The sequence below is a fragment of the Coregonus lavaretus genome (genome assembly GCF_964263955.1).
Source record: "Coregonus lavaretus genome assembly, chromosome: 14".
Taxonomy (NCBI): domain Eukaryota; kingdom Metazoa; phylum Chordata; class Actinopteri; order Salmoniformes; family Salmonidae; genus Coregonus; species Coregonus lavaretus.
The window spans coordinates 20,948,302-20,974,264 of NC_140001.1; the positions used below are offsets into that span (position 1 = coordinate 20,948,302).

At 41.2% G+C, this 25,963-nt stretch overlaps 4 protein-coding genes across 4 annotated transcripts in view; 1 reads left to right on the plus strand and 3 right to left on the minus strand.

Annotated features, from left to right (window-relative positions):
- Positions 1 to 5,079, plus strand: part of LOC311141798 (hepatocyte nuclear factor 1-alpha-like) — a 41,926-nt gene extending 36,847 nt beyond the window's left edge. The window contains exon 10 of the mRNA XM_084177262.1: positions 4,994 to 5,079. Coding sequence (XP_084033388.1) covers positions 4,994 to 5,040 — 47 coding nt within the window. The 3' untranslated portion in view covers positions 5,041 to 5,079. The remainder of the gene's footprint in view (positions 1 to 4,993) is intronic.
- Positions 1,326 to 6,766, minus strand: LOC311141807 (protein CUSTOS-like). Its single transcript, XM_084177278.1, has 6 exons — positions 6,361 to 6,766; positions 6,131 to 6,161; positions 5,901 to 5,999; positions 5,679 to 5,746; positions 5,459 to 5,549; positions 1,326 to 5,309 (listed from the first exon to the last, which is right to left on the minus strand). Exons 1-6 carry the CDS (start codon positions 6,488 to 6,490, stop codon positions 4,931 to 4,933), a joined length of 798 nt encoding a protein of 265 aa, XP_084033404.1. The 5' UTR covers positions 6,491 to 6,766; the 3' UTR covers positions 1,326 to 4,930.
- A 1,084-nt stretch (positions 6,767 to 7,850) lies between these two features.
- LOC311141808 (protein unc-119 homolog B-like) lies at positions 7,851 to 11,081 on the minus strand. Its single transcript, XM_084177279.1, has 5 exons — positions 10,780 to 11,081; positions 10,471 to 10,584; positions 9,745 to 9,850; positions 9,043 to 9,215; positions 7,851 to 8,723 (listed from the first exon to the last, which is right to left on the minus strand). Exons 1-5 carry the CDS (start codon positions 11,015 to 11,017, stop codon positions 8,611 to 8,613), a joined length of 744 nt encoding a protein of 247 aa, XP_084033405.1. The 5' UTR covers positions 11,018 to 11,081; the 3' UTR covers positions 7,851 to 8,610.
- A 3,571-nt stretch (positions 11,082 to 14,652) lies between these two features.
- Positions 14,653 to 20,181, minus strand: LOC311141805 (malectin-like). Its single transcript, XM_084177275.1, has 6 exons — positions 19,943 to 20,181; positions 19,352 to 19,604; positions 18,156 to 18,334; positions 17,690 to 17,866; positions 17,354 to 17,411; positions 14,653 to 17,011 (listed from the first exon to the last, which is right to left on the minus strand). Exons 2-6 carry the CDS (start codon positions 19,557 to 19,559, stop codon positions 16,764 to 16,766), a joined length of 870 nt encoding a protein of 289 aa, XP_084033401.1. The 5' UTR covers positions 19,560 to 19,604; positions 19,943 to 20,181; the 3' UTR covers positions 14,653 to 16,763.
- Positions 20,182 to 25,963: the final 5,782 nt, after the last annotated feature.

Here is a 25,963-nt window from a genome sequence, read left to right on the forward strand (position 1 = left end):
AATCTAAGTGTCACATGATCTCAGTATATATACACCTGTTCTGAAAGGCCCCAGAGTCTGCAACACCACTAAGCAACGGGCACCACCAAGCAAGCGGCACCATGAAGACCAAGGAGCTCTCCAAACAGGTCAGGGACAAAGTTGTGGAGAAGTACAGATCAGGGTTGGGTTATAAAAAAATATCAGAAACTTTGAACATCCCACGGAGCACCATTAAATCCATTATTAAAAAATTTAAAGAATATGGCACCACATCAAACCTGCCAAGAGAGGGCCGCCCACCAAAACTCACGGACCAGGCAAGGAGGACATTAATCAGAGAGGCAACAAAGACACCAAAGATAACCCTGAAGGAGCTGCAAAGCCCCACAGCGGAGATTGGAGTATTTGTCCATAGGACCACTTTAAGCCGTACACTCCACAGAGCTGGGCTTTACGGAAGAGTGGCCAGAAAAAAGCCATTGCTTAAAGAAAAAATAAGCTAACACGTCTGGTGTTCGCTAAAAGGCATGTGGGAGACTCCCCAAACATATGGAAGAAGGTACTCTGGTCAGATGAGACAAAAATTTAGCTTTTTGGCCATCAAGGAAAATGTCTGGCGCAAACCCAACACCGCTCATCACCCCGAGAACACCATCCCCACAGTGAAGCATGGTGGTGGCAGCATCATGCTGTGGGGATGTTTTTCCATCGGCAGGGACTGGGAAACTGGTCAGAATTGAAGGAATGATGGATGGCGCTAAATACAGGGAAATTCTTGAGGGAAACCTGTTTCAGTCTTCCAGAGATTTGAGACTAGGACGGAGGTTCACCTTCCAGCAGGACAATGACCCTAAGCATACTGCTAAAGCAACACTCGAGTGGTTTAAGGGGAAACATTTAAATGTCTTGGAATGGCCTAGTCAAAGCCCAGACCTCAATCCAATTGAGAATCTGTGGTATGACTTAAAGATTGCTGTACACCAGCAGAACCCATCCAACTTGAAGGAGCTGGAGCAGTTTTGCCTTGAAGAATGGGCAAAAATCCCAGTGGCTAGATGTGTCAAGCTTATAGAGACATACCCCAAGAGACTTGCAGCTGTCCATGAGTTTTGGTGGGCGGCCCTGTCTTGGCAGCTCCTTGGTCTTCATGGTGTCGCTTGCTTGGTGGTGCCCCTTGCTTAGTGGTGTTGCAGACTCTGGGGCCTTTCAGAACAGGTGTATATATACTGAGATCATGCGACAGATCATGTGACACTTAGATTGCACACAGGTGGACTTTATTTAACTAATTATGTGACTTCTGAAGGTAATTGGTTGCACCAGATCTTATTTAGGGGCTTCATAGCAAAGCGGGTGAATACAGTCGTGGTCAAAAGTTTTGAGAATGACACAAATATTAATTTTCACCAAGTCTGCTGCCTCAGTTTTTATGATGGCAATTTGCATATACTCCAGAATGTTATGAAGAGTGATCAGATGAATTGCAATTTATTGCAAAGTCCCTCTTTGCCATGGAAATGAACTTAATCCCCAAAAAACATTTCCACTGCATTTCAGCCCTGCCACAAAAGGACCAACTGACATCATGTCAGTGATTCTCTCGTTAACACAGGTGATTGTTGACGAGGACAGCGCTGGAGATCACACTGTCATGCTGATTGAGTTAGAATAACAGACTGGAAGCTTTAAAAGGAGGGTGGTGCTTGAAATCATTGTTCTTCCTCTGTTAACCATGGTTACCTGCAAGGAAACACGTGCCGTCATCATTGCTTTGCACAAAAAGGGCTTCACAGGCAAGGATATTGCTGCTAGTAAGATAGCACCTAAATCAACCATTTATCGGATCATCAAGAACTTCAAGGAGAGAGGTTCAATTGTTGTTAAGAAGGCTTCAGGGCGCCCAAGAAAGTCCAGCAAGCGCCAGGACCGTCTCCTAAAGTTGATTGAGCTGCAGGATCGGGGCACCACCAGTGCAGAGCTTGCTCAGGAATGGCAGCAGGCAGGTGTGAGTGCAACAGTTAAGCATCCTGAGACCATTCAAGTGTGGGGTTGCTTCTCAGCCAAGGGAGTGGGCTCACTCACAATTTTGCCTAAGAACACAGCCATGAATAAAGAATGGTACCAACACATCCTCCGAGAGCAACTTCTCCCAACCATCCAAGAACAGTTTGGTGACGACCAATTCCTTTTCCAGCATGATGGAGCACCTTGCCATAAGGCAAAAGTGATAACTAAGTGGCTCGGGGAACAAAACATCAACATTTTGGGTCCATGGCCAGGAAACTCCCCAGACCTTAATCCCATTGAGAACTTGTGGTCGATCCCCAAGAGGCAGGTGGACAAACAAAACCCCACAAATTCTGACAAACTCCAAGCATTGATTATGCAAGAATGGGCTGCCATCAGTCAGGATGTGGCCCAGAAGTTAATTGACAGCATGCCAAGGCGGATTGCAGAGGTCTTGAAAAAGAAGGGTCAACACTGCATATATTGACTCTTTGCATAAACTTAATGTATTTGTCAATAAAAGCCGTTGACACTTATGGAATGCTTGTATTTATACTTCAGTATACCATAGTAACATCTGACAAAAATATATAAAAACACAGAAGCAGCAAACTTTGTGAAGACCAATACTTGTGTCATTCTCAAAACCTTTGACCACGACCGTACATATGCACGCACCACTTTTTTGTTATGTATTTTGTAGAATTGCTTTAAACAACTTCTTTTTTTTCATTTCACTTCACCAATTTGGACTGTTTTGTGTATGTCCATTACATGAAATAAAAATACAAATCCATTTAAATTACAGGTTGTAATGCAACAAAATATGAAAAACGCCAAGGGGGATGAATACTTTTGCAAGGCACTGTATTGTAGGCTACAATATGAGGAGGACATTATAGTCCTAAAAATGCTTTCCAGTTTCACTTACTCACCATGCACAGCTCACTCGCTGGTGACAGCCGGTGTTCATGCAAAAAGCCTCTCTCTCTCGTTTTCTTTGTAAAACACCTACACACACACCTAAGCTGAGGCTATTTTACTTTGTAAAACAATATTTGGAAGTTGATCAAATATTTTGGAAGCCTACAGCAGACAGATTAGTCTTCTCTTTTCAGCAGGATTCATTTGCTTTCCAACCTGTGTTGGAAGGCCTGTTTTGTCTGCATGCTGTTCACTGACAGATTCTCCATGCGTTCCCGACTGTAGGCTATGCCTTGTTATTTGGCAACACACAATCCACAGCTTGGCTATTTTTTTAAAGAAGCAATTAATCCTTTGTGGCTAAATTATAGGTGTAGCAGACTATTCTGAATAATTTCATTTATTTCTGAACAGACAGCAGTAATTCTAAAACTTTGGCAAATGTATTTCAATTCATCAGGGGCGCTGCAGCTCCTCCAGAACCCTTCTCCCTGCTATGATTCTATAAGGAAATAAATGACGTGCAATGCTGGAGAGATGAGTTGCAGGCTCATGTCTATCAGAGCAGAGAAAGATCATAGAAAGTGAATCTCATTCTAGAGCTGTGATACAGGCGCGCTTCTCACACAGCCACGGTCACACGTTGGTCTCAAACATATGTTGAAATGTTGGGCAAACCATAAACCCGGGCCGGCCCAACCCGAATCAACTCTTAGAATATCAGGCCTTGGCTGAAGATCTATTTTTTCAGATTAAGTTTATTTTTGGGGGGTGGCCGGAGAATATTTTTTTTCATACCATGAGAGGTACCGGATCCGGCCAAATAGGTTGCGGAACGAAATAGTCCAAAACGGAGAGGTGCCGGATCCTGTTCTGGCAAGATCTGGCTCAAATTATGCACTGCGCCCATCTTGTGCTGGGTCGGACCCCCTTTGCTTCCAGAACAGCCCAAATTTTTCGGGGCATGAATTCTATAAGGTGTCGGAAACGTTTGTTGCTCAATTGGTATCAAGAGACCTAACGTATACCAGGAAAACATTCCCCACACCAGTACACCACCGCCACCAGCCTGTACCGTTGACACCAGGCAGGATGGGTCCATGGATTCATGCTGCTTACACCAAATCCTGACTCTGCCATCAGCATAACGCAACAGCATTTGTCGGTGATCGTGTGCCCACTGGAGCCGCTTCTTCTTGTTTTTAGCTGACAGGAGAGGAACCCGGTGTGGTCGTCTGCTGCAATAGCCCATTCGTGACAAGGATCGATGAGTTGTGTGTTCCGAGACGCCGTTCTGCTCCGTTATTTGTCTGTTTGTGGCCCGCCTGTTAGCTTGCACGATTCTTGCCATTTTCCTTCACCCTCTCTCATCAACAAGCTGTTTTCTCCCACAGTACTGCCACTGAGTGGATGTTTTTGTTTGTCGCACCATTTTGTCTCACCTGGCACCGACGATCATTCCATGCTCAAAGTCACTTAGGTCACTCGTTTTGCCCATTCTAACATTCAATCGAACAGTAATTGAATGCCTCGATGCCTGCTTTATATAGCAAGCCACAGCCAAGTGACTCACTGTCTGTACAAGCGATCCATTTTTGTGAACGGGGTGGTGTACCTAATAAACTGGCCAGTGTGTGTACGTTATCAATAGAAAAGTGTTAATAAAAATGCTCTCAATTCTTGTATAGTATTCTGCTCTTAAATGTACATGTAACTCAACCTCAGTGTAAACTACTTTCTTTACAAAACAAGGCATAGCACAAATTGTGTTTTGGGAAGAGAAAAAGGTCATCAAATATCTGGTGAAATACTTATTTCACATTTCTGAAAGATCACATTGTTATTTTCTGGAATGCAATCTACAAAGTAGTACAAAATTGCTGTGATATGACAGTGTATGACCTGACCATGTTATAATCAATGCTAAGATTCCCAAGTACAACAGGTCTCACAAGTATGGAACAAACAGCCAATATCGCAAATCACAGCACACAAGTTCAGAAGTCGCTCAGTGCTTTTATACTTCATCTTCCACCCTTTCATCTGTGCCTTTTTGTTTCTTTTTCTTCTTGACCTTCAGGGGAAGACTGTCCTCCTCTGGCGTCTTCTGCTCCTCATCGATTTTAGCATTAGGTGAGGATTCTCCACAGTTCTCTCCCTCTTCACACTCCCCCTGGAGAGCTTTCCTTTTCTTATTTGTCTTTGGGACAGGGCTGTTATTACGGTCCTCTCTTTCTACCTCCTCTCCTTCGTTGTTCTTCTTCTTCTTAATTTTCTCTGAGCTGGGGGACTCCGGCAGGGAAGGTGTAACCGCGCTGGGGAGAGCCGATGATAGGAGGTCTGTGACTGACACTGCCGCCTCTCTCAGTCTCATCTCCATCTCACTGTCACTGTCACTAGAAGAACATTGCAGAAACAAACATTTATTACAGTATGCAATGCTACTGTATAAGGATTCCTTCCCAAAGTAGGAATGAAGGTGACATCAAACCACCTCACACATCCCAAAGGTTAAAAGGCCAGCCCTACATAGAACAAGCATCACCTTGAGCTGGGGATGGGCCAACGCCTTACAGGAGAAGGAGGGGGATCAATGGTAAACTCTCCTGGGACGGATGTGGTGAACAGCCGGAACCCTTTAAAACCAAGAAATAAGATCAAGACCACATCCAGCATCTACATTACATCATATCTGACAACACATCATACATTTTGTAACTACTGTATCAGTTTCAATGCAAACCCATTTCTGGATACACCCTCACCTTCATCTTCACATTTGGTTGACTCTGTGCAGGGTCTTGATGTTTCTGCAGATATCACTGAAATACAACTGAACATCAAATTGCATAGTTAGATTAAAGTAGGCTACTGAAAAGTAGACAGGTGGCGGTAACATGAGGCAAAGGCTATAACAGTTTGATGTAACTAGCTAAAATAGTAAAATTGATGTTTATTAACATTTTCACATGATAAATAATAAATACCTTTCAAGCATAGCCCCTAATTTCTTTGCAACGTGCGCACGGAACTCCGGGGTCGTCTGAAGATCGTTCCCATCATGTTCATGTTTAGATTCAGCCACACTGTTGACCATGGCATAACATAAAACAGTAAAAGTGTAGCTGGTAAAGCCAAACTTGATGCAAAACTTATATTCATGATGAGTCAAAAATAGAGAGGGGATAGCAGGATTTCAGAGTAAATGAAAACTTACCGACGGGATTGCTTGACATTGCTTTCCCCATCTAAAACAGCAGTAGTTACTGTTAGGACTTTGCTGCCGTTTTTGGGGTAAAATAGATTTGCTCGTTGGCTCAAGATTTCACACACTTAGATATCCATCTCCCACCCCACATTTGTTGTTATGACTAACTGTTAGCGTTAGCTAACTACATCCTGGTTCTTAGCTAAAGTAAAGGTACACTAAAGTTTGGCTGAATTTACCTGCCGTGTTGGCATTGTGTGTACCATTAGTTCCACATGTGCCAGAACTCCAAGCTGCTTCCTTAAAATGTTCTAGATCTTCATCTTCACTGCTCGAGGCTTCAACCATCGTTCCAATGGGCTCTGACATGTTCGATCAAGCACGTGTTGCTACAAAGCAATACACTATGGGTAATTAATTATTTCAGGGCAAACGGTTGTCACTAGTTACCACAGCCAAAGTCCAAATTGGCTATGTATCGTAAAAATTAATGAAAATACTAATTAGCTTTTTGGTGTTAATTTAAGGTTAGGCATAATGTTAGCAGCGTGGTTAAAGGTTTGGTTTAAAATCTGATTTGAAGAAGATAAATTGTAGAAATGCGCGTGGTATAGCCATAATTATGACTTTGTGGCTGCGGTAACTAGTGGCGACAGGGGCAAACCTGCATGCTACAATGGTTAGTTTGATGAGTGAAGGCAACATTTTTTCTTAAATTGCTTTTGTTTTTTTTATTTCCCCCTCGTTTTGCAGAAACAAAACAAATCTAACAGAACATAAAAGGCAATGTTAGGAGGGCTTCTAGTTCTTACCAGATCCTCACCCATTACACAGCCATAGATGTAGACAATAGTATTTGATATGGTTCCTGAAATGTAACATTCAAAAGACAGCACACTTTGTAGTCATTGTGAGATTTGTCTGTCATAAAACACATTCATCAATAGGCAAAAGTACAATATGCTCAATAAAAATCTATGGGGTTGAGAGGGAAAAATTATATCAGTAGCGACCATTTTGTAAAAGCCATAATTAGTGTTCATTTGAAGGTGCTATTAGAAATACAGAATTTAAAATGGAGGATGCCATCACAATTTTCCATCAGTAACTGTAAAGAACAGACACATATCACAAGTCTCGAAAGTGATTAACATCACATCATACAATATACCTTCCACTGAGCATTGACTTGTAGTTACCATTTCATAGCTGACTGAGTTAAGTAATTCAATCTCTTCCAGCCTGCTTTTGACTACTGTTGATGAGTGTGTTGTTGGAGAGATGTGTAGTGGAGCACAGCTGATCGACAGCTGGACTTGACAGGGATTTCTCTCACACACACAAAGCCTCTTGAGTTGAGCAGTCTGAATACAAAGCCCATGGGGGAGATTTAATTTAGTATTGGGAGACTCAGTATCACTCCAGCAGGCACAAACACCCTACAAGTACATTTACAGCACTGTCACACATGCTAACAACTTAAAAGACCAGGGGTGTTGTCTGTCACTTACTACCAAAGGCAGTTAATGCAAAATTGTCTCAGTCAACAGGGATTATTGGTTGTATATACAGCTAGAGAGGTGAAATGGGACACCCAATATGAATAATACAGCTTCTATCAAGGCAAGATTTCAAAGTCATGGAGCATTTGTTAGTCTCAAAGCTGAATATTTAGCCCACTATCTAAGGAGGGAAGACACAGCAAAGGATAATGATTGTTACTAGAGCACAATGAGTAGCAAAACTGTATTTACTATTGTTCAATCAAATTAGATAGTATCAAACAGTTGGAATTGGCTTGCCATCCAATTGTGCCATCTGTCAACTATTGTTGTGTGTACAAAATAACATAAAACATGCTCAACTTCAACCAGTTTTCATCTTACGGGCTAAAAATGTTCAGTATTCAACATTCAGTTTGGGATCATGTAAAGTTCCCGATTCCCTCTGCAGAGCTGTCTGGTAACAGAGTGGCCTTTCACCAGGGAGATGGCAACCCCGAAAAATGTTAGAGAAATTGAAACTAATATTATTCAATTTGAATGAGTGTATTAGATCATTAGACTGATAAGAGTTACACAAACCCACAAGACATGCCTAAATGCAGTCCAACTCAAAAACAAGGATATTGCAACAAATACTGAACTAACTCAAGGCAGATTAAAATAATATGTATTAAATTAACCATTTAAACTTGAAAATTTTGAAAATATTAAAAGAAAAACGTGTTCAACATTACAAAAGAGTGATTGACAAGAGTTTCCTATGAGTCCCAGCAACAGAGGGGTACGAGGTATCAAATAAATGAAGTAACTTGTTTTGAAGGCAGATATGGTCCTGTTTTCCCAAACCTGGGACTGGTAAAGTTTGTTGGAATGTCTGAAGTGGAGGAAGTACACTCCTGTTCCCAAAAGGGCTATATGGTTGTTGTGTTCAGGGGCAATGTGACCCCTGCGTTGCATTGCACACAAGACGTTAATATTCAGGCACTACTCGCCCCCATCGTAGGCGTAGTCTGCCTTATTGTGCATGATCAGTTTGTTGTCCACAAAGTAGAAGCTGTCTGACCTGGTCTCATACGGGTGCTCCACCATTAGGCGAACTTCAAAGAAAGACAAAAAAACAAGGGATTTCAGTTTGGAAATAACTAAATAAGGAACAGCAGAATGCACATTTAGCCTGGCTTACAGTAAATTACTCCTGGAGGGGATCCGTGTGACTGTCTAGTATCCACATTACTTATCTTACAATGTGAGTGGCCTGACTGGCTCTCTATGGATGTGTATAGTATAGACTTAGACTTGGCCAGCTATGTTGTGGCCAGTCTTTACTTTAGCTTGTAGGGACCCAGGCTAAGACAAAGTTGATAGACAAAGTGAGAGGGGGCATTGCTGGTGCGCTCCTACTACTAGTAGACTTACTGAGGTCCTCAGGGAGCTGGGGAAACTCATAGATGTGTTCGCAAGTGTTGCGGCTGTTTGGGATGCAGAATCCAAAGTCAAAGTCAAAGTTCTTGAGAACTTTATCCTGGAAATAATGCCTCTCTATCATGCGAAAGCTGTTAACAGGCCGGTCCCCCACGGTGAACTCAACACTGAAAGCGGGGAAGAAAGAGAGGCACTTGAGATACTAGTAGGGATATGCTGAACATAACAGTAGCTGTATAAAAGGGCCTAAACTCTTTGAATTGTAGCTTTATTCATTGAACATCTATATTCCTAAAAGTCCAAATGAAGGATGATTCGTTCAATTGTATTGTCTCCAGCCATGTGATACAACTTTAGGAGTGTGGTGTCAGGGCTCTGCCAAATCCTCTCTGTCACCACAGTTTGATTAGTTGCCAGAGCTGCAAAGCCACACCAGCAAACGAAACTGAGCATGAAACTGATCATGATTCGTCTGCATAAGTAACTGCTGAGTTATAAGCAATAGACCTCAACTGAATGTGAGGTTGCTAACAGCATACTAGAGCTTGAGGTAAGCCAGCCATATTGGAAAGCAGAAAGCACATATACTATGGAACATTTAGGCATAACCACAGTATGTGGTTTTTCAACGACGAGTTATATGATTTCTAATAATGATCATGCATGTGATGTTTCCTGTTTAATCCACTGACTTACGTTGCACCAACAGTCCGCAGTCTGAGGAAGGCCGGCGTAAACTGATACCGCACAAAGCGCCCAGCACTGGTGTCTACGTCTCCATTCTCTTCTTCATCTTCAGGGTCTGATAGAGAACATGAATTCAAATGTAATTGACATCCAAATAAGTGTCAACATGTCATCTCTGATTTCAACCTGAAATTGTATCCACAACATGTGTGTAAGGACTACATTAATTATCATAGAGGGAATAATTTGGCTTTTTTCAAATAATAGACAAATTCATTTAGTCTGAGCCCTTCTAAGTAGACTTAGCGATATGACATTGTCATACACAGCGGGACAACTTCCTGCTTACTAAACTAATGCTCAAATCTGCCAAGAATATTTTGCTTTCCCATTTATACCTTCTAATGAGGCAAGTCCTCGTTGGAAAGTGAAAATATAGTGGCAGGCTTGGCAAATTTGACCATTAGTTTTGCGCCCCAACCTAACACCACGAGTGCACCCGTTAGCAGTGGTTTTTCCAACTGGTCTGTTTTACAGATCGAGCCTGGTGCCCTGTTCAAGCTGACAGCTACCTGGACTTCATTTCTATAAGTAGGAAGATGCTCCAATGTGTATGATGATGTCATATTGCTGAGTTTACCTTTAAGATGTGGCCTATCCAAGCTCTCTTATTTATGGTGTGGCAGAAAAGTTGAAACTTTATGCTGGGCAAGATATAACGTTATTTGAGTTTACCACAGTTGTGAGGTTTAGCAATCTCAAAGAGCACTGTCCCAGTCTCCAGATCTCTAATCTTGAAACGTGTGAAGTCAATATTGTAGACATTGTCCTCAGGTTTACATAGATAATCTGGAAGGAAATTCGTAGTTAGCAGCAAATACAGACAGGGAATCTGGTGTGTTGACGGATTCTTTGTTTGGTTACCTCAAACCATTGGTACAAACTTAGCTAGCTAGTTCACTAACAAAGCTAACGTTAGGTAGAATACATTAACTTGAATCTTATCCAAATCCCATCAACCATCAGCTCTAAACATAACGTTACCCCGTGTAACAACACGCAGACCAAGGACTTCGTCCGGTGTGATGTGTCTTCCTAGCGCCCTTAGCTCGTCTTCTGTAACAACAGGCCGCTGTTTATCGGTTTGATTTCGTCGCGATTTGAGTCTCTTCAGCACACCTCCACCGGACTTTCGCTCCCTGGAATTTGCAGCTGGGCCGATATCGGTGTCCGGTCCTTTGACTGTGGCTGCAGTCTTGTTTCGAGAGTTAGAGCCGCTCATATCTTGGTTGTTTTGTGTTTGTTGAGGCGACTGTGTCGATGGCTGTCTGCAACTTTAACTAAATTCAAGATGGCGAATCGTCTCTACGGAGAACTCATGCTGAGAATAGTCGATTGTAATTGGCTGAAAAACGCTAGTAGGTTACCATAGTTACCAGTAGGGCGGACTGTTTAGAAACGCTGCGGTAAAAATGGCATTCCAATTAGAGATCACCAGCGGCCACGTTCAGTTGCCAAACTGCAGATAGAAATGCCACCAATAAAGCCGACATGATTCCTTGTTCTACACGTCAGAGACATGTTTGTTCTACATATTATATTTCTATCTTAACGTTCCAAAACGTTGTGTCCTGCTGAACGCGCCGCTGAGTATGGTACAACTTCATAAGTATGGTGAACTTGCTCAATATACTAATGTAGTATGCCCATGCATTGCATTTATATAAAATGTAACAGCATCTCTTCTTACATCTCTCATCTGCATTACTGTCATTTTGCTCTACATGTCTCCCATATAGAAATATAATCTAATTCTAAGGTCTCCCCATTACTTGTGATGGCTACAGTATCTCAGCGTTATACAGTGTTGAACTGTTCAGTTACACGAGGGGTACTACAATAACCCTAAGGATAGTAAAACATGAGATAAATCAAAACAAGGAAACAATTTGCCAAAACATCAGTTAGATAAAATAGCACATTTATTAAAAAAAGAGACAGCATTTATCAGCAGTTCCCACTTTGTAGATGTTATTTGTACAGCCACAACTGAGTAAGGAGGGGGCATCTCAAATGACTCCATCAGTCCACCTGCAGCCTGAAGCCTGAAGCCTGAAGCCCTCCTGGGGTGGGAGAAATCAATACGTTGAGTAGGATTCCTTATTGACATTGATGCTTTCTCTCACACATTCACACTAATTAATTCATATACTCTCATTCTGTGATAAGACTGGACTGCACAAGAGTGTATGGTTGTTCCAACTGTACCTCAATAGGGCTAATGGGAGAGAGTGATGTAGCAAGTATTTGGTTCTTATCTTAGGTGAGCTCACATAAAAAAATAATTAAACATGCAATGAAGTAATCAAAAGCACACCAAAAAAAGGAACCTCAAAAGCAGACACTGATAACGCACAAATGTATTCAAAATCAAGGCAACAAGGACTCAATAAAAAGAAAAATTACACACAACAAATGACAGACAAATGCTTTGAAAATAAACCAAGCAGTGCAAAATTTCACACCACTAAAACATCCTGGTGAAAAGTAAAGCAAAACAGAACCTGAGAAAAAATAAAAAGCTACAAATCCTTATTACATCATTAAGCAAATATCTCAAGATTAAACCCCACTTTCTTATTTAAATTATACAATACATGTAAAGAATTCCATACTTCGCCAATCTCATCTCTTCCTGACAGTCAGTATTTGTCAGTCAAGACCTTTTCTTTTCTACAATGCCACCATTGTAAATCATCCCCAGCAGAAAGGCCACAGTTTTCTTTAAAATTAACCATTAAAAAACCCTAACACCTCAATAATAGCAATATTTAGATGAGAAAATAACCGCTGTCACACTACAATAAGTGTGATATTGTACCTTACAGTATATACACACGCAACTGTGTAGAGATGTCAATTAGCCAACAAAAGATTATAACTTAGGTGCTGAATTAAATTAACTTTTTTTCATTTTTTCAAATAAGTAACAAAGGTGCTTCTGTCTTATTAGATACGGATTGTATTTTTAAATACAAAACAACAACTATCAGCTAACCATCAAGTATCGTAACCTCTCCCTGGCTGTTTTTTTTCTCCAGCAGCATGGAACATGGAGGGGGAAACCTCAGGAGTGAGAGAGATAATTTAAAACACCTGGATCATCTATTTGTCAAGTATTCAGCAAGTATAAAACCAATGACAAGTGTGGAGAGGCAAGTGTAAAATAGGCTTGGTAAAAGATTTGTCCCTCATGGAAAGAGCTATGTTCCTGATACAGAGGCAGTTAGACACACACACAAATAATGCAAACATGCAGCTACTGACTTCCAGGCTAACTGTATTGAAGGATATATGGATATGTCCGTGGGAAACCTTAGAGATTAGTAATAACAAAATGCTGCAGTCCACTTTAAGGCAAGTTTTTTGAAACAGCTTTTGAAAGGAATCGAAGGGATTGATGAGACAAAAAAAACAGGCCTAAACTTAACAAATATTATTTAATGGAGAGATGGGATGGGGAAGAGGGAAAATATTCCCAATAGTGAAACATGCACACACAACCATATCTACTCACAGGTGCACAGTGAATATAGATCATGATTAAGACTGGTGCAAGCACATTGTTTTTATGTCATGTTGATTTGACTGATAGCTCCCCAAATTAGTTCTAAAAGTGTGCAGGCTTTTAGAAACACTTTTCTCTGGGAATATCATAATTTAAAAATGTCACAAAATGCAATAAAATAATTGTTAAGAAGGCTGCTCTCAAGCTTTCTACTCAAAGACAGTTTCAATTTAGGCTACCATTGACAATCTTGGTTTGCCTCAGCAAAATATATTTAACATAGAAAGAACTAGTTAACTCCCCTCATTTCACTTTCTAACCCTCTAGGTAGCTGTTTAGCTATGGATAGCTGACACACATATACACACATATATACACACACACACACACACACACACACACACACACACACACACACACACACACACACACACACACAACACAATTGTAAGTCCTAAGTTTACATTCCAATATACTAAAATAATTCAGCAGTCTTTCAAAATGAGGACTTTACATAAATAGTAAATCAATCCAAAAGAATACTTAGGACCTTCCGGTTATTATTCATCCTAATGACCCAAATTGTATTGGGATAACTTCTCTGATGTTTACGTTATATCTTGACCTAGTACTTAATCATCACTCCAGCACCAACATTGTGAGTTAAAAAACAAAATCATATCAATCACAGTGTTATGAACGGAGGATTACTAGGAGATTTATAGAACAAAATTCTACAACACAAAACACTTTGGTGAATCAAAAGAAGGCATGCACAGTCATGAGTGGAAAAGGCAGTGACCATGACAAAGGACTACACTACATGCATCTCTGTGACAATTCAGACATGTTCCTGAATTGGGATCGGTCCCACTCGCTTGAGAATTTGTTAAATTACCAGGTCCCTCGGTGTTGGCAATGTAACTAAATCACTCTGAACTATTTTACTATCTTTCAGAGGTGGCCTTTCACCAGATGAAAACCAAGCCATGTACCGTTAAGTGGAAAACCCATACAAGTTAGAGGGTTTCATCAATGTGATTAAAAACCATGTAAACCCTCAAAGGATTCAAACACTCCAGGGCTCGACATTAAGGCTTGTCCTCTTGTCCGGGACAAGAACAATATTGATTTTAGTTGTCCGAATGGACAAGTAAAAAAAATCACATTATCCAACAATTACTCAGATCAGAATTAAATCAGAGGCCAACATTGGAATAATATTCAAATCTATTTTTCATATACATAAATTAAAAAGCCTACATGTCAAAGTGTAGGTGATATGCATATTGGCTACAGCCTTATGTCCAAACCGATGCTGACATGAGGGAGGTGACAGAAAATGTAGCCAAACTTTAATGAGACTTTTAATGACAGAAATATAGGCTAAACGTCAGTCATTTTTGACAATTATAATGCAGGATAATTAGCATTAACATCTAAAGGCTTGATTCTGTCGACATACTCGAAGCACGGTTCGTTCAGATGAAATGGTCACAAGACCGGAGAGTGAAGGACAGTGCCTGTTGCGCACCGCACATCACCCACCTTGAATCTGAGCGGAGGCGGTCAGCATTTAACTATTTAACCATAAACTTGTTTAAAACCTGGACGTTTTATGTCATTTTATGAAGCATTGCTTACCTTGTTTAAAAGTAGCCTAGCCTAGCCAAAATACAACCATAGACATTTTGAAATAATTATTTTAGAAACACCTAACATGCCAAATGTTCTATTGGTTTTCAAAAAAAATTATGTCCAGCAGCCAAAGGCATAATCCTAGTCATATAAGTAACCCATGCTAGTTGATGCATCTTTAGATCTCCCCTCTTTCTTAATTTCTAACATATATTTTTATCTCTATCACATGAAACCGCTCACACGTGTGGTGTGCTTTTGGCAAGTGTTTTCCCGCTAATTGCATTTTGGAACCTTCCCGCATAGCCTACAGCCATGAGCACATTGTTGAGCTTATAATATGAAGAAATAATACTTTATCAACATTTTAAGCTAAACGTTCTGATCTGTTGCATCAGCCTCATTGCTTTTTTAGTCTGTTTTGAACCATATACATTTTTTATCGTCCCTTAATCTCGAGCCCTGGAGGGAATTATTTTATAAAGACAAGAAAGTATTTGGTTGTAATCGTAATGTTGCAATATTTTATAGGCTACCAAGGGTGGCCATTGGCCAACCATCCTCCAGGAGAGCCTTAAAGGGGCAGTGTTGTGTTTTGAGACAGGCTTGAATATGCAAAGAAGCCAATAGGCAGAGTGTAGCCTACATTTTTGTCTCATTCCCTATGATAAAAAAAGATATAAATGCATTTTATTTTGTAAAGTGATTCCTTGCATCTTACAATTATGTAAAAATTGTGTTACAGACCATTTTTTATTTTTGGACATGTGACTTGAGCTTTTGGACAAGTAAAAAAAAGAACATCTGTCCTACTTGTCCAAAGGACAAGTGGCTAAAAAAGTTAATGTCAAGCCCTGCACTCTTACCCTGCAATTTCTGATAACTCCATAGTCTAGCTGTCTCAAAAAGGTACCTGCTAGTATCACATTTGAGGAAACTTGCAATTTTAAACACATTATGCAACATAATTGTGAAACCCACCTTGGATGTGAAAACACAATTAGCCTTCATTTCAAACAGCACATGAAACACATAATTTCTCTGCTATAGAATAAGATGAGGCTGTAACAGTACAGACTTGTTGAAATTATTAGTATGTTATTTTTCTTAACAAATTATGGCACAGCTTAAGTATCAAAAGCTCAAATAAATTTTAGCTTTACAACATTAGCATGTTTGGAGATAATCAAGAACAAAAATAAAGTAAAAAAAAGCGAGCAAAAACAACATTCAAAAGCCTAACTGACCGCATTGGCAACCATCTCCCACCGCCCCCTCCAAACACGCATTCTCTAAAACACATTTTTAAGAATCAGTAAATTTTCTGGATATCACCTCCTGTACCATCTGACTAAATACTATCTGCAGTCAAGCCACACCTCATCCAAAGCCATACTAGTCTATAAAGAGGGACAGCCAATCACATTTCAGCACCCCTCAGTATAGTCCCAGCCTCTTCCTGCAAGACAAGACAAACCTGGTTTGAAAGTGGTCAATCCTGTCTCATGTGAGATCATGTCTTTGCGATGTGGTAATGTACAACATGGTGAAAATGTGTACAACACACACAAACTCACTCTCTACATCCCCTTTTCTCTGCGTGACCTTAAAGTCAGTGAGGAAGGCATTTTATTCTGTCGCCTGCATTCCAAATTTGTTGTCTCTTTTTTGTCCTCTGTTATCACCATTGGCTCTCATGCTCTCTCCTGTCTGTTTGCTTGCTTGCCTTTCCTTGTGTCTCTGATGTCACTTTGACCCCCCCCCCCTCCCTCTTCAGTCTCTTGTCCATCATGTCCCCTGTTTCCCCCTCTATTTTACATTCTCACAGCCGACACAGGCAGAAGAGTGTAGGTATGAACACCCCGAACGCCACCAGGATAGGGAACATGAGGCTGCTATTGTCGGCCGCATACGGGTTTGGCGTTCTGGGGCCTGACTGGACCCTGTACTTGGGAGCTGTTGTGGTACTCTTCTTACCACCCTCCTCTCCTGCCTCAGTCTCCTCGTCCTCCTCCTCCTCAAGTTCTTCACGTTTCTCCAGTCCAGGGTGAGGCTGGAGTTTTGGTACATCTGAGATGCAGAAAATATAGATATGGGAGATATCATGGGTTTAAAGATAGGGTTGAGTGAAATTAAGTTCATACAGAATTTAGAGGTAAGACATTGAGGAGAGGGTGTGATGTCTTTAGACTGGATTGTGCATACAATTAATTAATTGAGCAGCCAATTAATAATGTTATTGAAAAGGAATGCGAGATTAAAACAAAAAAGGGAGCAATAATTTTGTAATAATACGACATGCCATTATAATTGTTTTAATAATTTCAGAATTATAAAGACAACATCTTAGAAAGTCCTATTTTTGACTGGCACTGCTGAAGACTCTCCTGTTAATAGACTGATGAGGCTCACCATCTAATGTCCCCTTCAACACGTACAGAGCACAGACCTTGGGGTTGTCGTAATAACCCTGAGAAAACATAGGGCAGGTTATCAGTTCACAGCAGAGATAAAGCCATGTGTCGAATGAACATGCAGAGAAACACTGTCCTACCATTATTTGCACAAAAAAAGATTAGTAACACAGAGAAAATCATAAACAAACATACATTCAGAGTTGTGTGCAGGTAAGACAATTTTGTACTTGACTGTTTAATTTGAGGATGCATCTGAAAAATATTTTTTTAATGGGTCAGGAGGAGAGGAGAAAACATTGAGCAGTGACACACTTTGGCTGTGTCAACTCACCTTGACAAACTCCACAGTGAGCTTGCCGTTGAAGGTGGACACCTCCCCCTGGACACTCAGCTTACCGCGGCGTATGGAGAAGGGCACAATCTCATCATGAGCTGTACTGTGACCCACCCGCTCAAAGATATCCAGATCTTTCACCACCACATGGTCATTAAGACGCACGTCAAATACCTAGAGAATGGATAATTTCAGTCAGACAGATTTGCAACATGAAAATAGCATGAGACATCCTCAGTCCAAAGTGCACAAGTTTGTCAAAGTTTGTAATCAATTACCTTGCAATAAAACATCTGTTGGAAACTGTCTTTTTTTGGAGACTATCAACATCATCTAAGTTGAACAACATTATTTGCTGCCAAATTAGAATAACATTACTATGACTTCATGTTTACAGGCGTGATAACTTTGAGATGTAAACAGAAAACATATTTTGATGATTTGATTGGAATCTGAGTCGTACCTTCTGTTGAGACTGGGCAAAGTAGACCTCTGCATACTTCATGACAAGTATATAGTCTCCTTCCTCACGAATCGGCACCTCATAGCCAAAAGTATCCTCATTGTAGCGTTCTGTCTGGTAGAGAATCTGGTCCTCGGGACTAGAGCGCAATATGGGCAGACGCACTCCATAATCTGAAGCTAGAGGGAAATACAGAGTAGATTGTTCACTACGTTGTCGATTTATAAGCAATTCTGTCACATATGCACCCAACACACTCCTTACATAAGCTTACACAATACAAACCCATTTGCTTACCCATGTACTCGAACAGTATAGTGATACCTGCATACATTTATTTATTGTACTGTATTTGCACACAAACTGTGAAAACCAGGAAAATAGCACATGCATTTTATGGCTGATAAGGTCCTTTTAAAAACGTGAGATGCAAACTTGCTGGCTAACCATAGCTTGGCATGTTAAAATATTCATGATGTATCTGTTCTGGCAAGTGGGAGGCGATATACCTGTGTCAAGTGTCAGTGTTTCCTTAGCTGTCTGGTTTCTATTTGCAGACAGACCCATTTGGTCTTTAGTTTTAGTGGGATGGATGTCAGAAACAATATGAAATGTCCTTCAGAATGAAGTGTTTTTAAAAATCAATGAACATGCAGTGGAACTAAGCATAGTTGCTATAATCCAACATCAAACATGAAATTTCATCAATGCATCCTTTACCTCATTATATTATACTTTACTGTTAACTGCTCATGTTATTAGTTTCCAATTACTTTTAAAGAAATACATTTCTGAATATCATCAGTCATTATCACAGTTGGGTTTACTATTCTTCCATGAGGTGCTTCAATTTCGAGGGAGAAGCTCAACAAATATGACAGCCCTACTAATGCAGACTCTTCATTGGGTTAAATAGCTTCAATAGCGGAAGTCAAAACCATGCATGAGTTAGCTTTACATATCTTCTTATGGGAAATACAAATCTCTACAACAACATGATCACCCTCTGGCAGAAGCAAATATTTAACTTGCTTTTAGCCAAATGGTTACAATTGTAGCTCATTTCACACAGATCTGACTAGCTGCCTATAGCGTTCAATTCAATTTAGCAGTCACCTTTGCTATTATTAACAGGAAATAGTTAGCCAAGCTAATAGGGCCATTTTGATGACCCAGCCATGCCTACATAGACTCACCTTTCCCAAGCTTTCCTTCCAATGGATCCTTCTTGAAATTAATGCCATGCATGTCTGTATGAGCTTCCCCGCCAGCGTTCACTGCCCAAATAACTCGTTCAGCAAGGCTTGGGCCCCCACCATCCGCCCAACAGTGTTCAGCCAGCAGCGACAACACCACCACGACCAGCCCGGCGACCAATGGCACCGTTACCCGCCGCATTGCCATACACAGCTTGGTACAAGCAGACACACACGAGTTGGCCCAAGGAAGCTGTGTGAGAGAAGGCATCAATTGTAGCTAGCTAGCCAACTAGCATGAATGACAGCACAAAACCCTCCCCTCCCCAGATATGGTAGTCAAATATATTTAGGTAGCTAGCTACCTGGCTAACATTAGCCAAGTATGACTGATGAATTGTTGCAGCTGGCAAATGTTCGCCAACACTAAACATGGCTAAATCTCCAATACTCTCAGCTAAACGAACAGCCTCGTTGGCCTTTACTATAACTAACTAGAGTAGCTATAAGCTATCTCTGGCTTGCTAGCTGACTTCTTCTTGCTCGGTCATCAACATTCCCAGAAGCTCTAGCGGAATATGATGTTCTTACATTTCAAAATCCTTGGTGCAACTTGCTTCTATGCCTGTTTGCTTTAAGATGTAAATCGAATAGTCCACAATCTACACTGCAGCTCTCATTGACAGCAATGACCGTTTAGTATTCTCTACCAAACCGGTATGACTGACGTTGATTTCCTCAGAGGCACAAACAGTGCATGAAGGCTGAGGCGAGAGAGAGCTTGTGAACTTGCTGGTTCACAGTAGAGGGAGTGGATGACTGAAGAGACAACCAATCACATGGCATTACTGAACCATTTCTATATATGTATAGAATGTTTAGCATATTCATAGAAAATGCATCGGATTCGTGAATCAAATACAATTCCATACAACCACTGTATATGTTTGAGGTGCAACGCTGTTTAGTTGGGAAAATGCAGAAAGTGAAAGGTACACACACCTAATGGGAGTTTTTCGTAATTGTATTAATCTTCGAAAATGAAACATTTAGAATACAATATATATACGAATGTCATTAAAAAATAAATTTGCAGTCCACATGTATGCGATTTATTTTGTGCAAACTTGAAGGACGATTCCCCTAATCACAAAAATTGTTTAAACGACTGTATTGCAGTGGCCCTATTCCAGGTCGCATTTATTGTAGTTGTGCTGTGCAGATGATCCGATCTCACAATGACAGGAGAAGTGTTTAACTTCTCGGGAAGAACATTAATATGATACTAAGCAATGTGGCTCACGATAAATTAAAACCCCCTCTCAGGCATTTTGGGATCTGATAATCGGCGCTGCGCTACTAGAATATAGACGACCTTGAACTTAACTGATGTCTTAAATCTTGGCCAATCAGGAGAGCCCAACGCAGCGCGCTTGCAGAGCACCCTTGGTTTGTCAAAAAGAATGAATGAAGAAATAACGTTGCCGTAGTAACAATTGACGCTTAGATTTCATATGAGTGCTCTCTGGGCAAAGATAGTTTAGTATGGTTTAGAACAGTGGTCACCAACCTGTCAGGAGTCAGGATCACTTTCGCAGTCAAAAAACAAAGCCGAGATCTACCGCTCAAAAATGTTTACTAAATAAAAATAGTTCTGTAGGAATGTGGCCTAATACATTATCACAGCATAGTCGCTATTGGCCTATACCTGGCCTGCCAATATTGTTCTTCTCAGACCATATTATAGGCTATTTCAAAACTCAAGCTTTGATAACAAAATAGATCAGTTGGTGTAGCACGTGCAAGGCACAGCTGAGCATAAATTGAAATAATTTGCTAATCATTTGCTTTTTTATTTTACTGGACTGATGGAACTGCATCTGATGGTTATGTGGCTTTCAAGACAACTGGGAACTTGAGGAGGGGGAAATAGGTTAAAATCATGATGTCAGTGATCTTCAGGTCGGAAAGTCAGAGCTCTAGAAAGATGCTGAGTTTCCGTCTTGGAATTCCAAGTTGGATGTCCGTTCAAAACGATTTTTCCCAGTCGGATCTCGTTTTTTCCCCAAGTTCCCAGTTGTCTTGAACGGACTGAAGTCAGAGATGTATTTTGTTATCAAAGCTTGAGTTTAGTCTCAGTGGTGAGACTGACCAGAGAGAGGGGACAATGTCTTCCACCTGATGGCGAAACTCGAGTCGCATTGCATCTGCCTCATGCACAAATTCATGCTATGACCAGAGAAAGTGAAATATTCCTCAATATTAAAATAGACATGACGAACTGCTAATAAAAGCCTAATAATAGCCTGATCACCAACAATGATGAGAGCCTATAGGGAGGAGGTCAGAGACCTGGCAGTGTGGTGCCAGGACAACAAACTCTCCCTCAATGTGATCAAGACAAAGGAGCTGATTGTGGACTACAGGAAAAGGAGGGCTGAGCACACCCCCATTCACATCGACAGGGCTGTAGTGGAGCAGGTCGAGAGCTTCAAGTTCCTTGGTGTCCACATCACCAACAAACTAACATGGTCCAAGCACACCAAGACAGTCGAGAAGAGGGCACGACAACGCCTATTCCCTCTCAGGAGACTGAAAAGATTTGGCATGGGTCCTCAGATCCTCAAAAAGTTATACAGCTGCACCATCAAGAGCATCCTGACTGGTTGCATCACCGCCTGGTATGGCAACTGCTCGGCATCCGACCGCAAGGCGCTACAGAGTGTAGTGCGTATGGCCCAGTACATCACCAGGCGGTGTCAGAGGAAGGCCCTAAAAATGGTAAAGACTCCAGCCACCCTAGTCATAGACTGTTCTATCTGCTACTCCATGGCAAGTGGTACCAGAGCGCCAAGTCTAGGTCCAAAAGGCTCCTTAACAGCTTCTACCCCCAAGCCATAAAACTGCTGAAGAGTTAATTAAATGGCTACCTGGACTATTTGCATTGACCCCCCTTTTTTATTTTTTATGCTGGTGCTACTTGCTGTTCATTATCTATGCATAGTCACTTTACCTCTCCCTACATGTACATATTACCTCAATTACCTCGACTAACCTGTATCCCCGCACACTGACTTGGTACCGGTACCCCCTATATATAGCCTCGTTACTGTTATTTTATTGTGTTACTTTTTTAAACTTTAGTTTATTTAGTAAACGTTTTCTTAACTCTTATTTTTCTTAAAACTGCATTGTTGGTTAAGGGCTTGTAAGTAAGAGTTTCACGGTAAGGTCTACACCTGTTGTAGCTAGCTGTATGCTAGCGATGAGCCAGTTGTGTCTCTTGAATTTCGAAAATTGAGAACATCAAGAACTCAAAACAAAATGTTAGTCACATTTACCACACGATGGAGCCCGTCCAGATTTTGGGTCCTGTCAAGACAGACAATAGTGAACAAAGAAGAGAGATGCTGCGCCGCTCCTGCTGATCCAGGTGGAGGAGCAGACAGTTGCCATGACAACTTGTTCTTCTGTTCCAGCCAGCCACTCATTCGCGCACCAGTGTTGTGTCCCGGTACCATGAAAACGTCTCTGTCTCGGATCCTGTTCCCGCTAATAACACAAAAACGTTAATACCGGTAGTCTCCAAATCATTTATGTTCTGTCGAGGTCGACCTTTAGCCATCTCTGTTTGAATGTTTTCTTTAGTTTTGATATTGTTTGAGCCCAGAATGGTCTAGGCCTATTGCTTTGTATTGTTTGTCTATTATGCAACAAAAAAAAGAAGGTTTAATGTGTCAGTCCAATGTCCTTGTGTGACATTTCTTCACTTCACAGTAGCCCCTAGTATAGGCCCATTACATGTTTGTCTTGTATTGAAATAGTTAAATCTATCTCTTCTTTCCTGGCTTTACAGCATATGGCTATAGCCCTGGGACTTATTGCATCACTGGAAAAAAAAACAGAGGTTCACAAGTAGACATTTATTTTTAGTAGATTGCGTAGCCTACTGTCGTGGTCAAAAGTTTTGAGAATGACAGAAGTATTGGTCTTCACAAAGTTCGCTGCTACAGTGTTATGAGATATTTTTGTCAGATGTTACTATGGTATACTGAAGTATAATTACAAGCATTCCATAAGAATCAAAGGCTTTTATTGACAATTACATTATGTTTATGCAAAGAGTCAATATTTGCAGTGTTGACCCTTCTTTTTCAAGACCTCTGCAATCCGCCCTGGCATGCTGGTCAATTAACTTCTGGGCCACATCCTGACTGATGGCAGCCCATTCTTGCATAATCAATGCTTGGAGTTTGTCAGAATTTGTGGGTTTTTGTTTGTCCACCCGCCTCTTGAGGATCGACCACAAGTTCTCAATGGGATTAAGGTCTGGGGAGTTTCCTGGCAATGGACCCAAAATGTCAATGTTTTGTTCCCCGAGCCACTTAGTTATCACTTTTGCCTTATGGCAAGGTGCTCCATCATCAGGGGCGGTGTGTTCAATAGGGCGATATGGGCGACGCACTGCCAAACGGGAAAAGGAAGGGATTTTTTTTCTAATCAATTATATCACGGCAACAGTAGTTATCAGTGTTGTAATCTAGACGTCTGATCTGCCACAGTGCCACACTGCCACTAAATGTCCAATCAGGCTAAAGTCGTGCTTCAAATGGCCCCCCCCCCTTTTGGGGAGATTTCAGTCAGGTTGAAAATCGCCCAGAAGTCTGTCATAGACTCCCATGTAAAATCTATTTTTTTCAAATTTCTGAGCTTTCAATACAATCTCTATGGGTTTCTGAGGGCTTGCACTTACGCGCTTTCGTCATACGTAACGTAACCATGAACGTAACTAAGAAAAGAGCGGGTAGCAGCATCAATCAATTCACGTACTACTATCAAGATGGCTATAGCGTTCAGTGCAACTCGATTGTCTCTTTGAAAGAAGTTCACATCAAAGAGACAACCACAAAGTGCAGGAGCGCTTTTTTGAGTTCCTTCCCATCTCGGAATCAACCTCAGTCTCAATCGCCAGTGTGCTTTTGGAGAGACTGACCGGTCTTTTTGCCGACGACGTGAAAGTCAAACTCATTGCGCAAGCTTACGATGGAGCCAGTGTGATGAGGCGAGAGAAGGCAAAAGGTGCGTGAGCATTTCAAGAAAGGCCATTACGTGCATTGCTATGCGCATCAGCTGAATTGGATCATGCAGCAAGCTAAAAAGTAACTAGTAAACTAGTCCTCAGCATGCCTGATTTCAATGAGAAAGTCATTGACCGCTTTGCTGCATTGAAAGAGAGAAGAGAACAGTTTCAGTACAAGTAATGTAGCCTCTCTCTCTCTTTGTCCCTCCCTGTCTGTCTCTTTAACACACACACGCCCAAATCAGTTCACAGTTGATGTTGTTTAAAATAGTTATTTTTCATTTTAAAAAAAGTAAACAATTTTTTTTACAAATCTATACAATTGGCCAGAATATGGTTGTTCATATTTACAAAGCCATACAGATAGCTGTGTTTACCTTTTCTAGAAATTATTTTCAAATTCTGTTTTCAGGCAAAATGTCTATCACTGTTCATTTTCACAAATCTATACAAGAGGGCAGAATATGGAAGTCTATAAAAATTCTTATTACCAATAACTTGCATCAATGTTTTCAGTAGCCTCTATCAAAAGCTCCTGCTTGCTCAGGTGCACATATTTCCAATTCAACCATGAGGCCTTTTTGAAGCAAGTAATGTGTATATCAGTATTGACTTATATGCTGCCCCTGTCTTCATGTTGTTGCTGGACATATCTTTTTAAAAATGTGTGTAGGTCACCTAAATCATCAGAAAAATTGCCCCCCCTGAGAATTTTTTCAGGAGCCGCCACTGTCCATCATGCTGGAAAAGGCATTGGTCGTCACCAAACTGTTCTTGGATGGTTGGGAGAAGTTGCTCTCGGAGGATGTGTTGGTACCATTCTTTATTCATGGCTGTGTTCTTAGGCAAAATTGTGAGTGAGCGCACTCCCTTGGCTGAGAAGCAACCCCACACATGAATGGTCTCAGGATGCTTAACTGTTGGCATGACACAGGACTGATGGTAGCGCTCACCTTGTCTTCTCCGGACAAGCTTTTTTCCGGATGCCCCAAACAATCGGAAAGGGGATTCATCAGAGAAAATGACTTTACCCCGGTCCTCAGCAGTCCAATCCCTATACCTTTTGCAGTATATCAGTCTGTCCCTGATGTTTTTCCTGGAGAGAAGTGGCTTCTTTGCTGCCCTTCTTGACACCAGGCCATCCTCCAAAAGTCTTCGCCTCACTGTGCGTGCAGATGCACTCGCACCTGCCTGCTGCCATTCCTGAGCAAGCTCTGCACTGGTGGTGCCCCGATCCCGCAGCTGAATCAACTTTAGGAGACGATCCTGGCGCTTGCTGGACTTTCTTGGGCGCCCTGACGCCTTCTTCACAGCAATTGAACCTCTCTCCTTGAAGTTCTTGATGATCCGATAAATGGTTGATTTAGGTGCTATCTTACTAGCAGCAATATCCTTGCCTGTGAAGCCCTTTTTGTGCAAAGCAATGATGACGGCACGTGTTTCCTTGCAGGTAACCATGGTTAACAGAGGAAGAACAATGATTTCAAGCACCACCCTCCTTTTAAAGCTTCCAGTCTGTTATTCTAACTCAA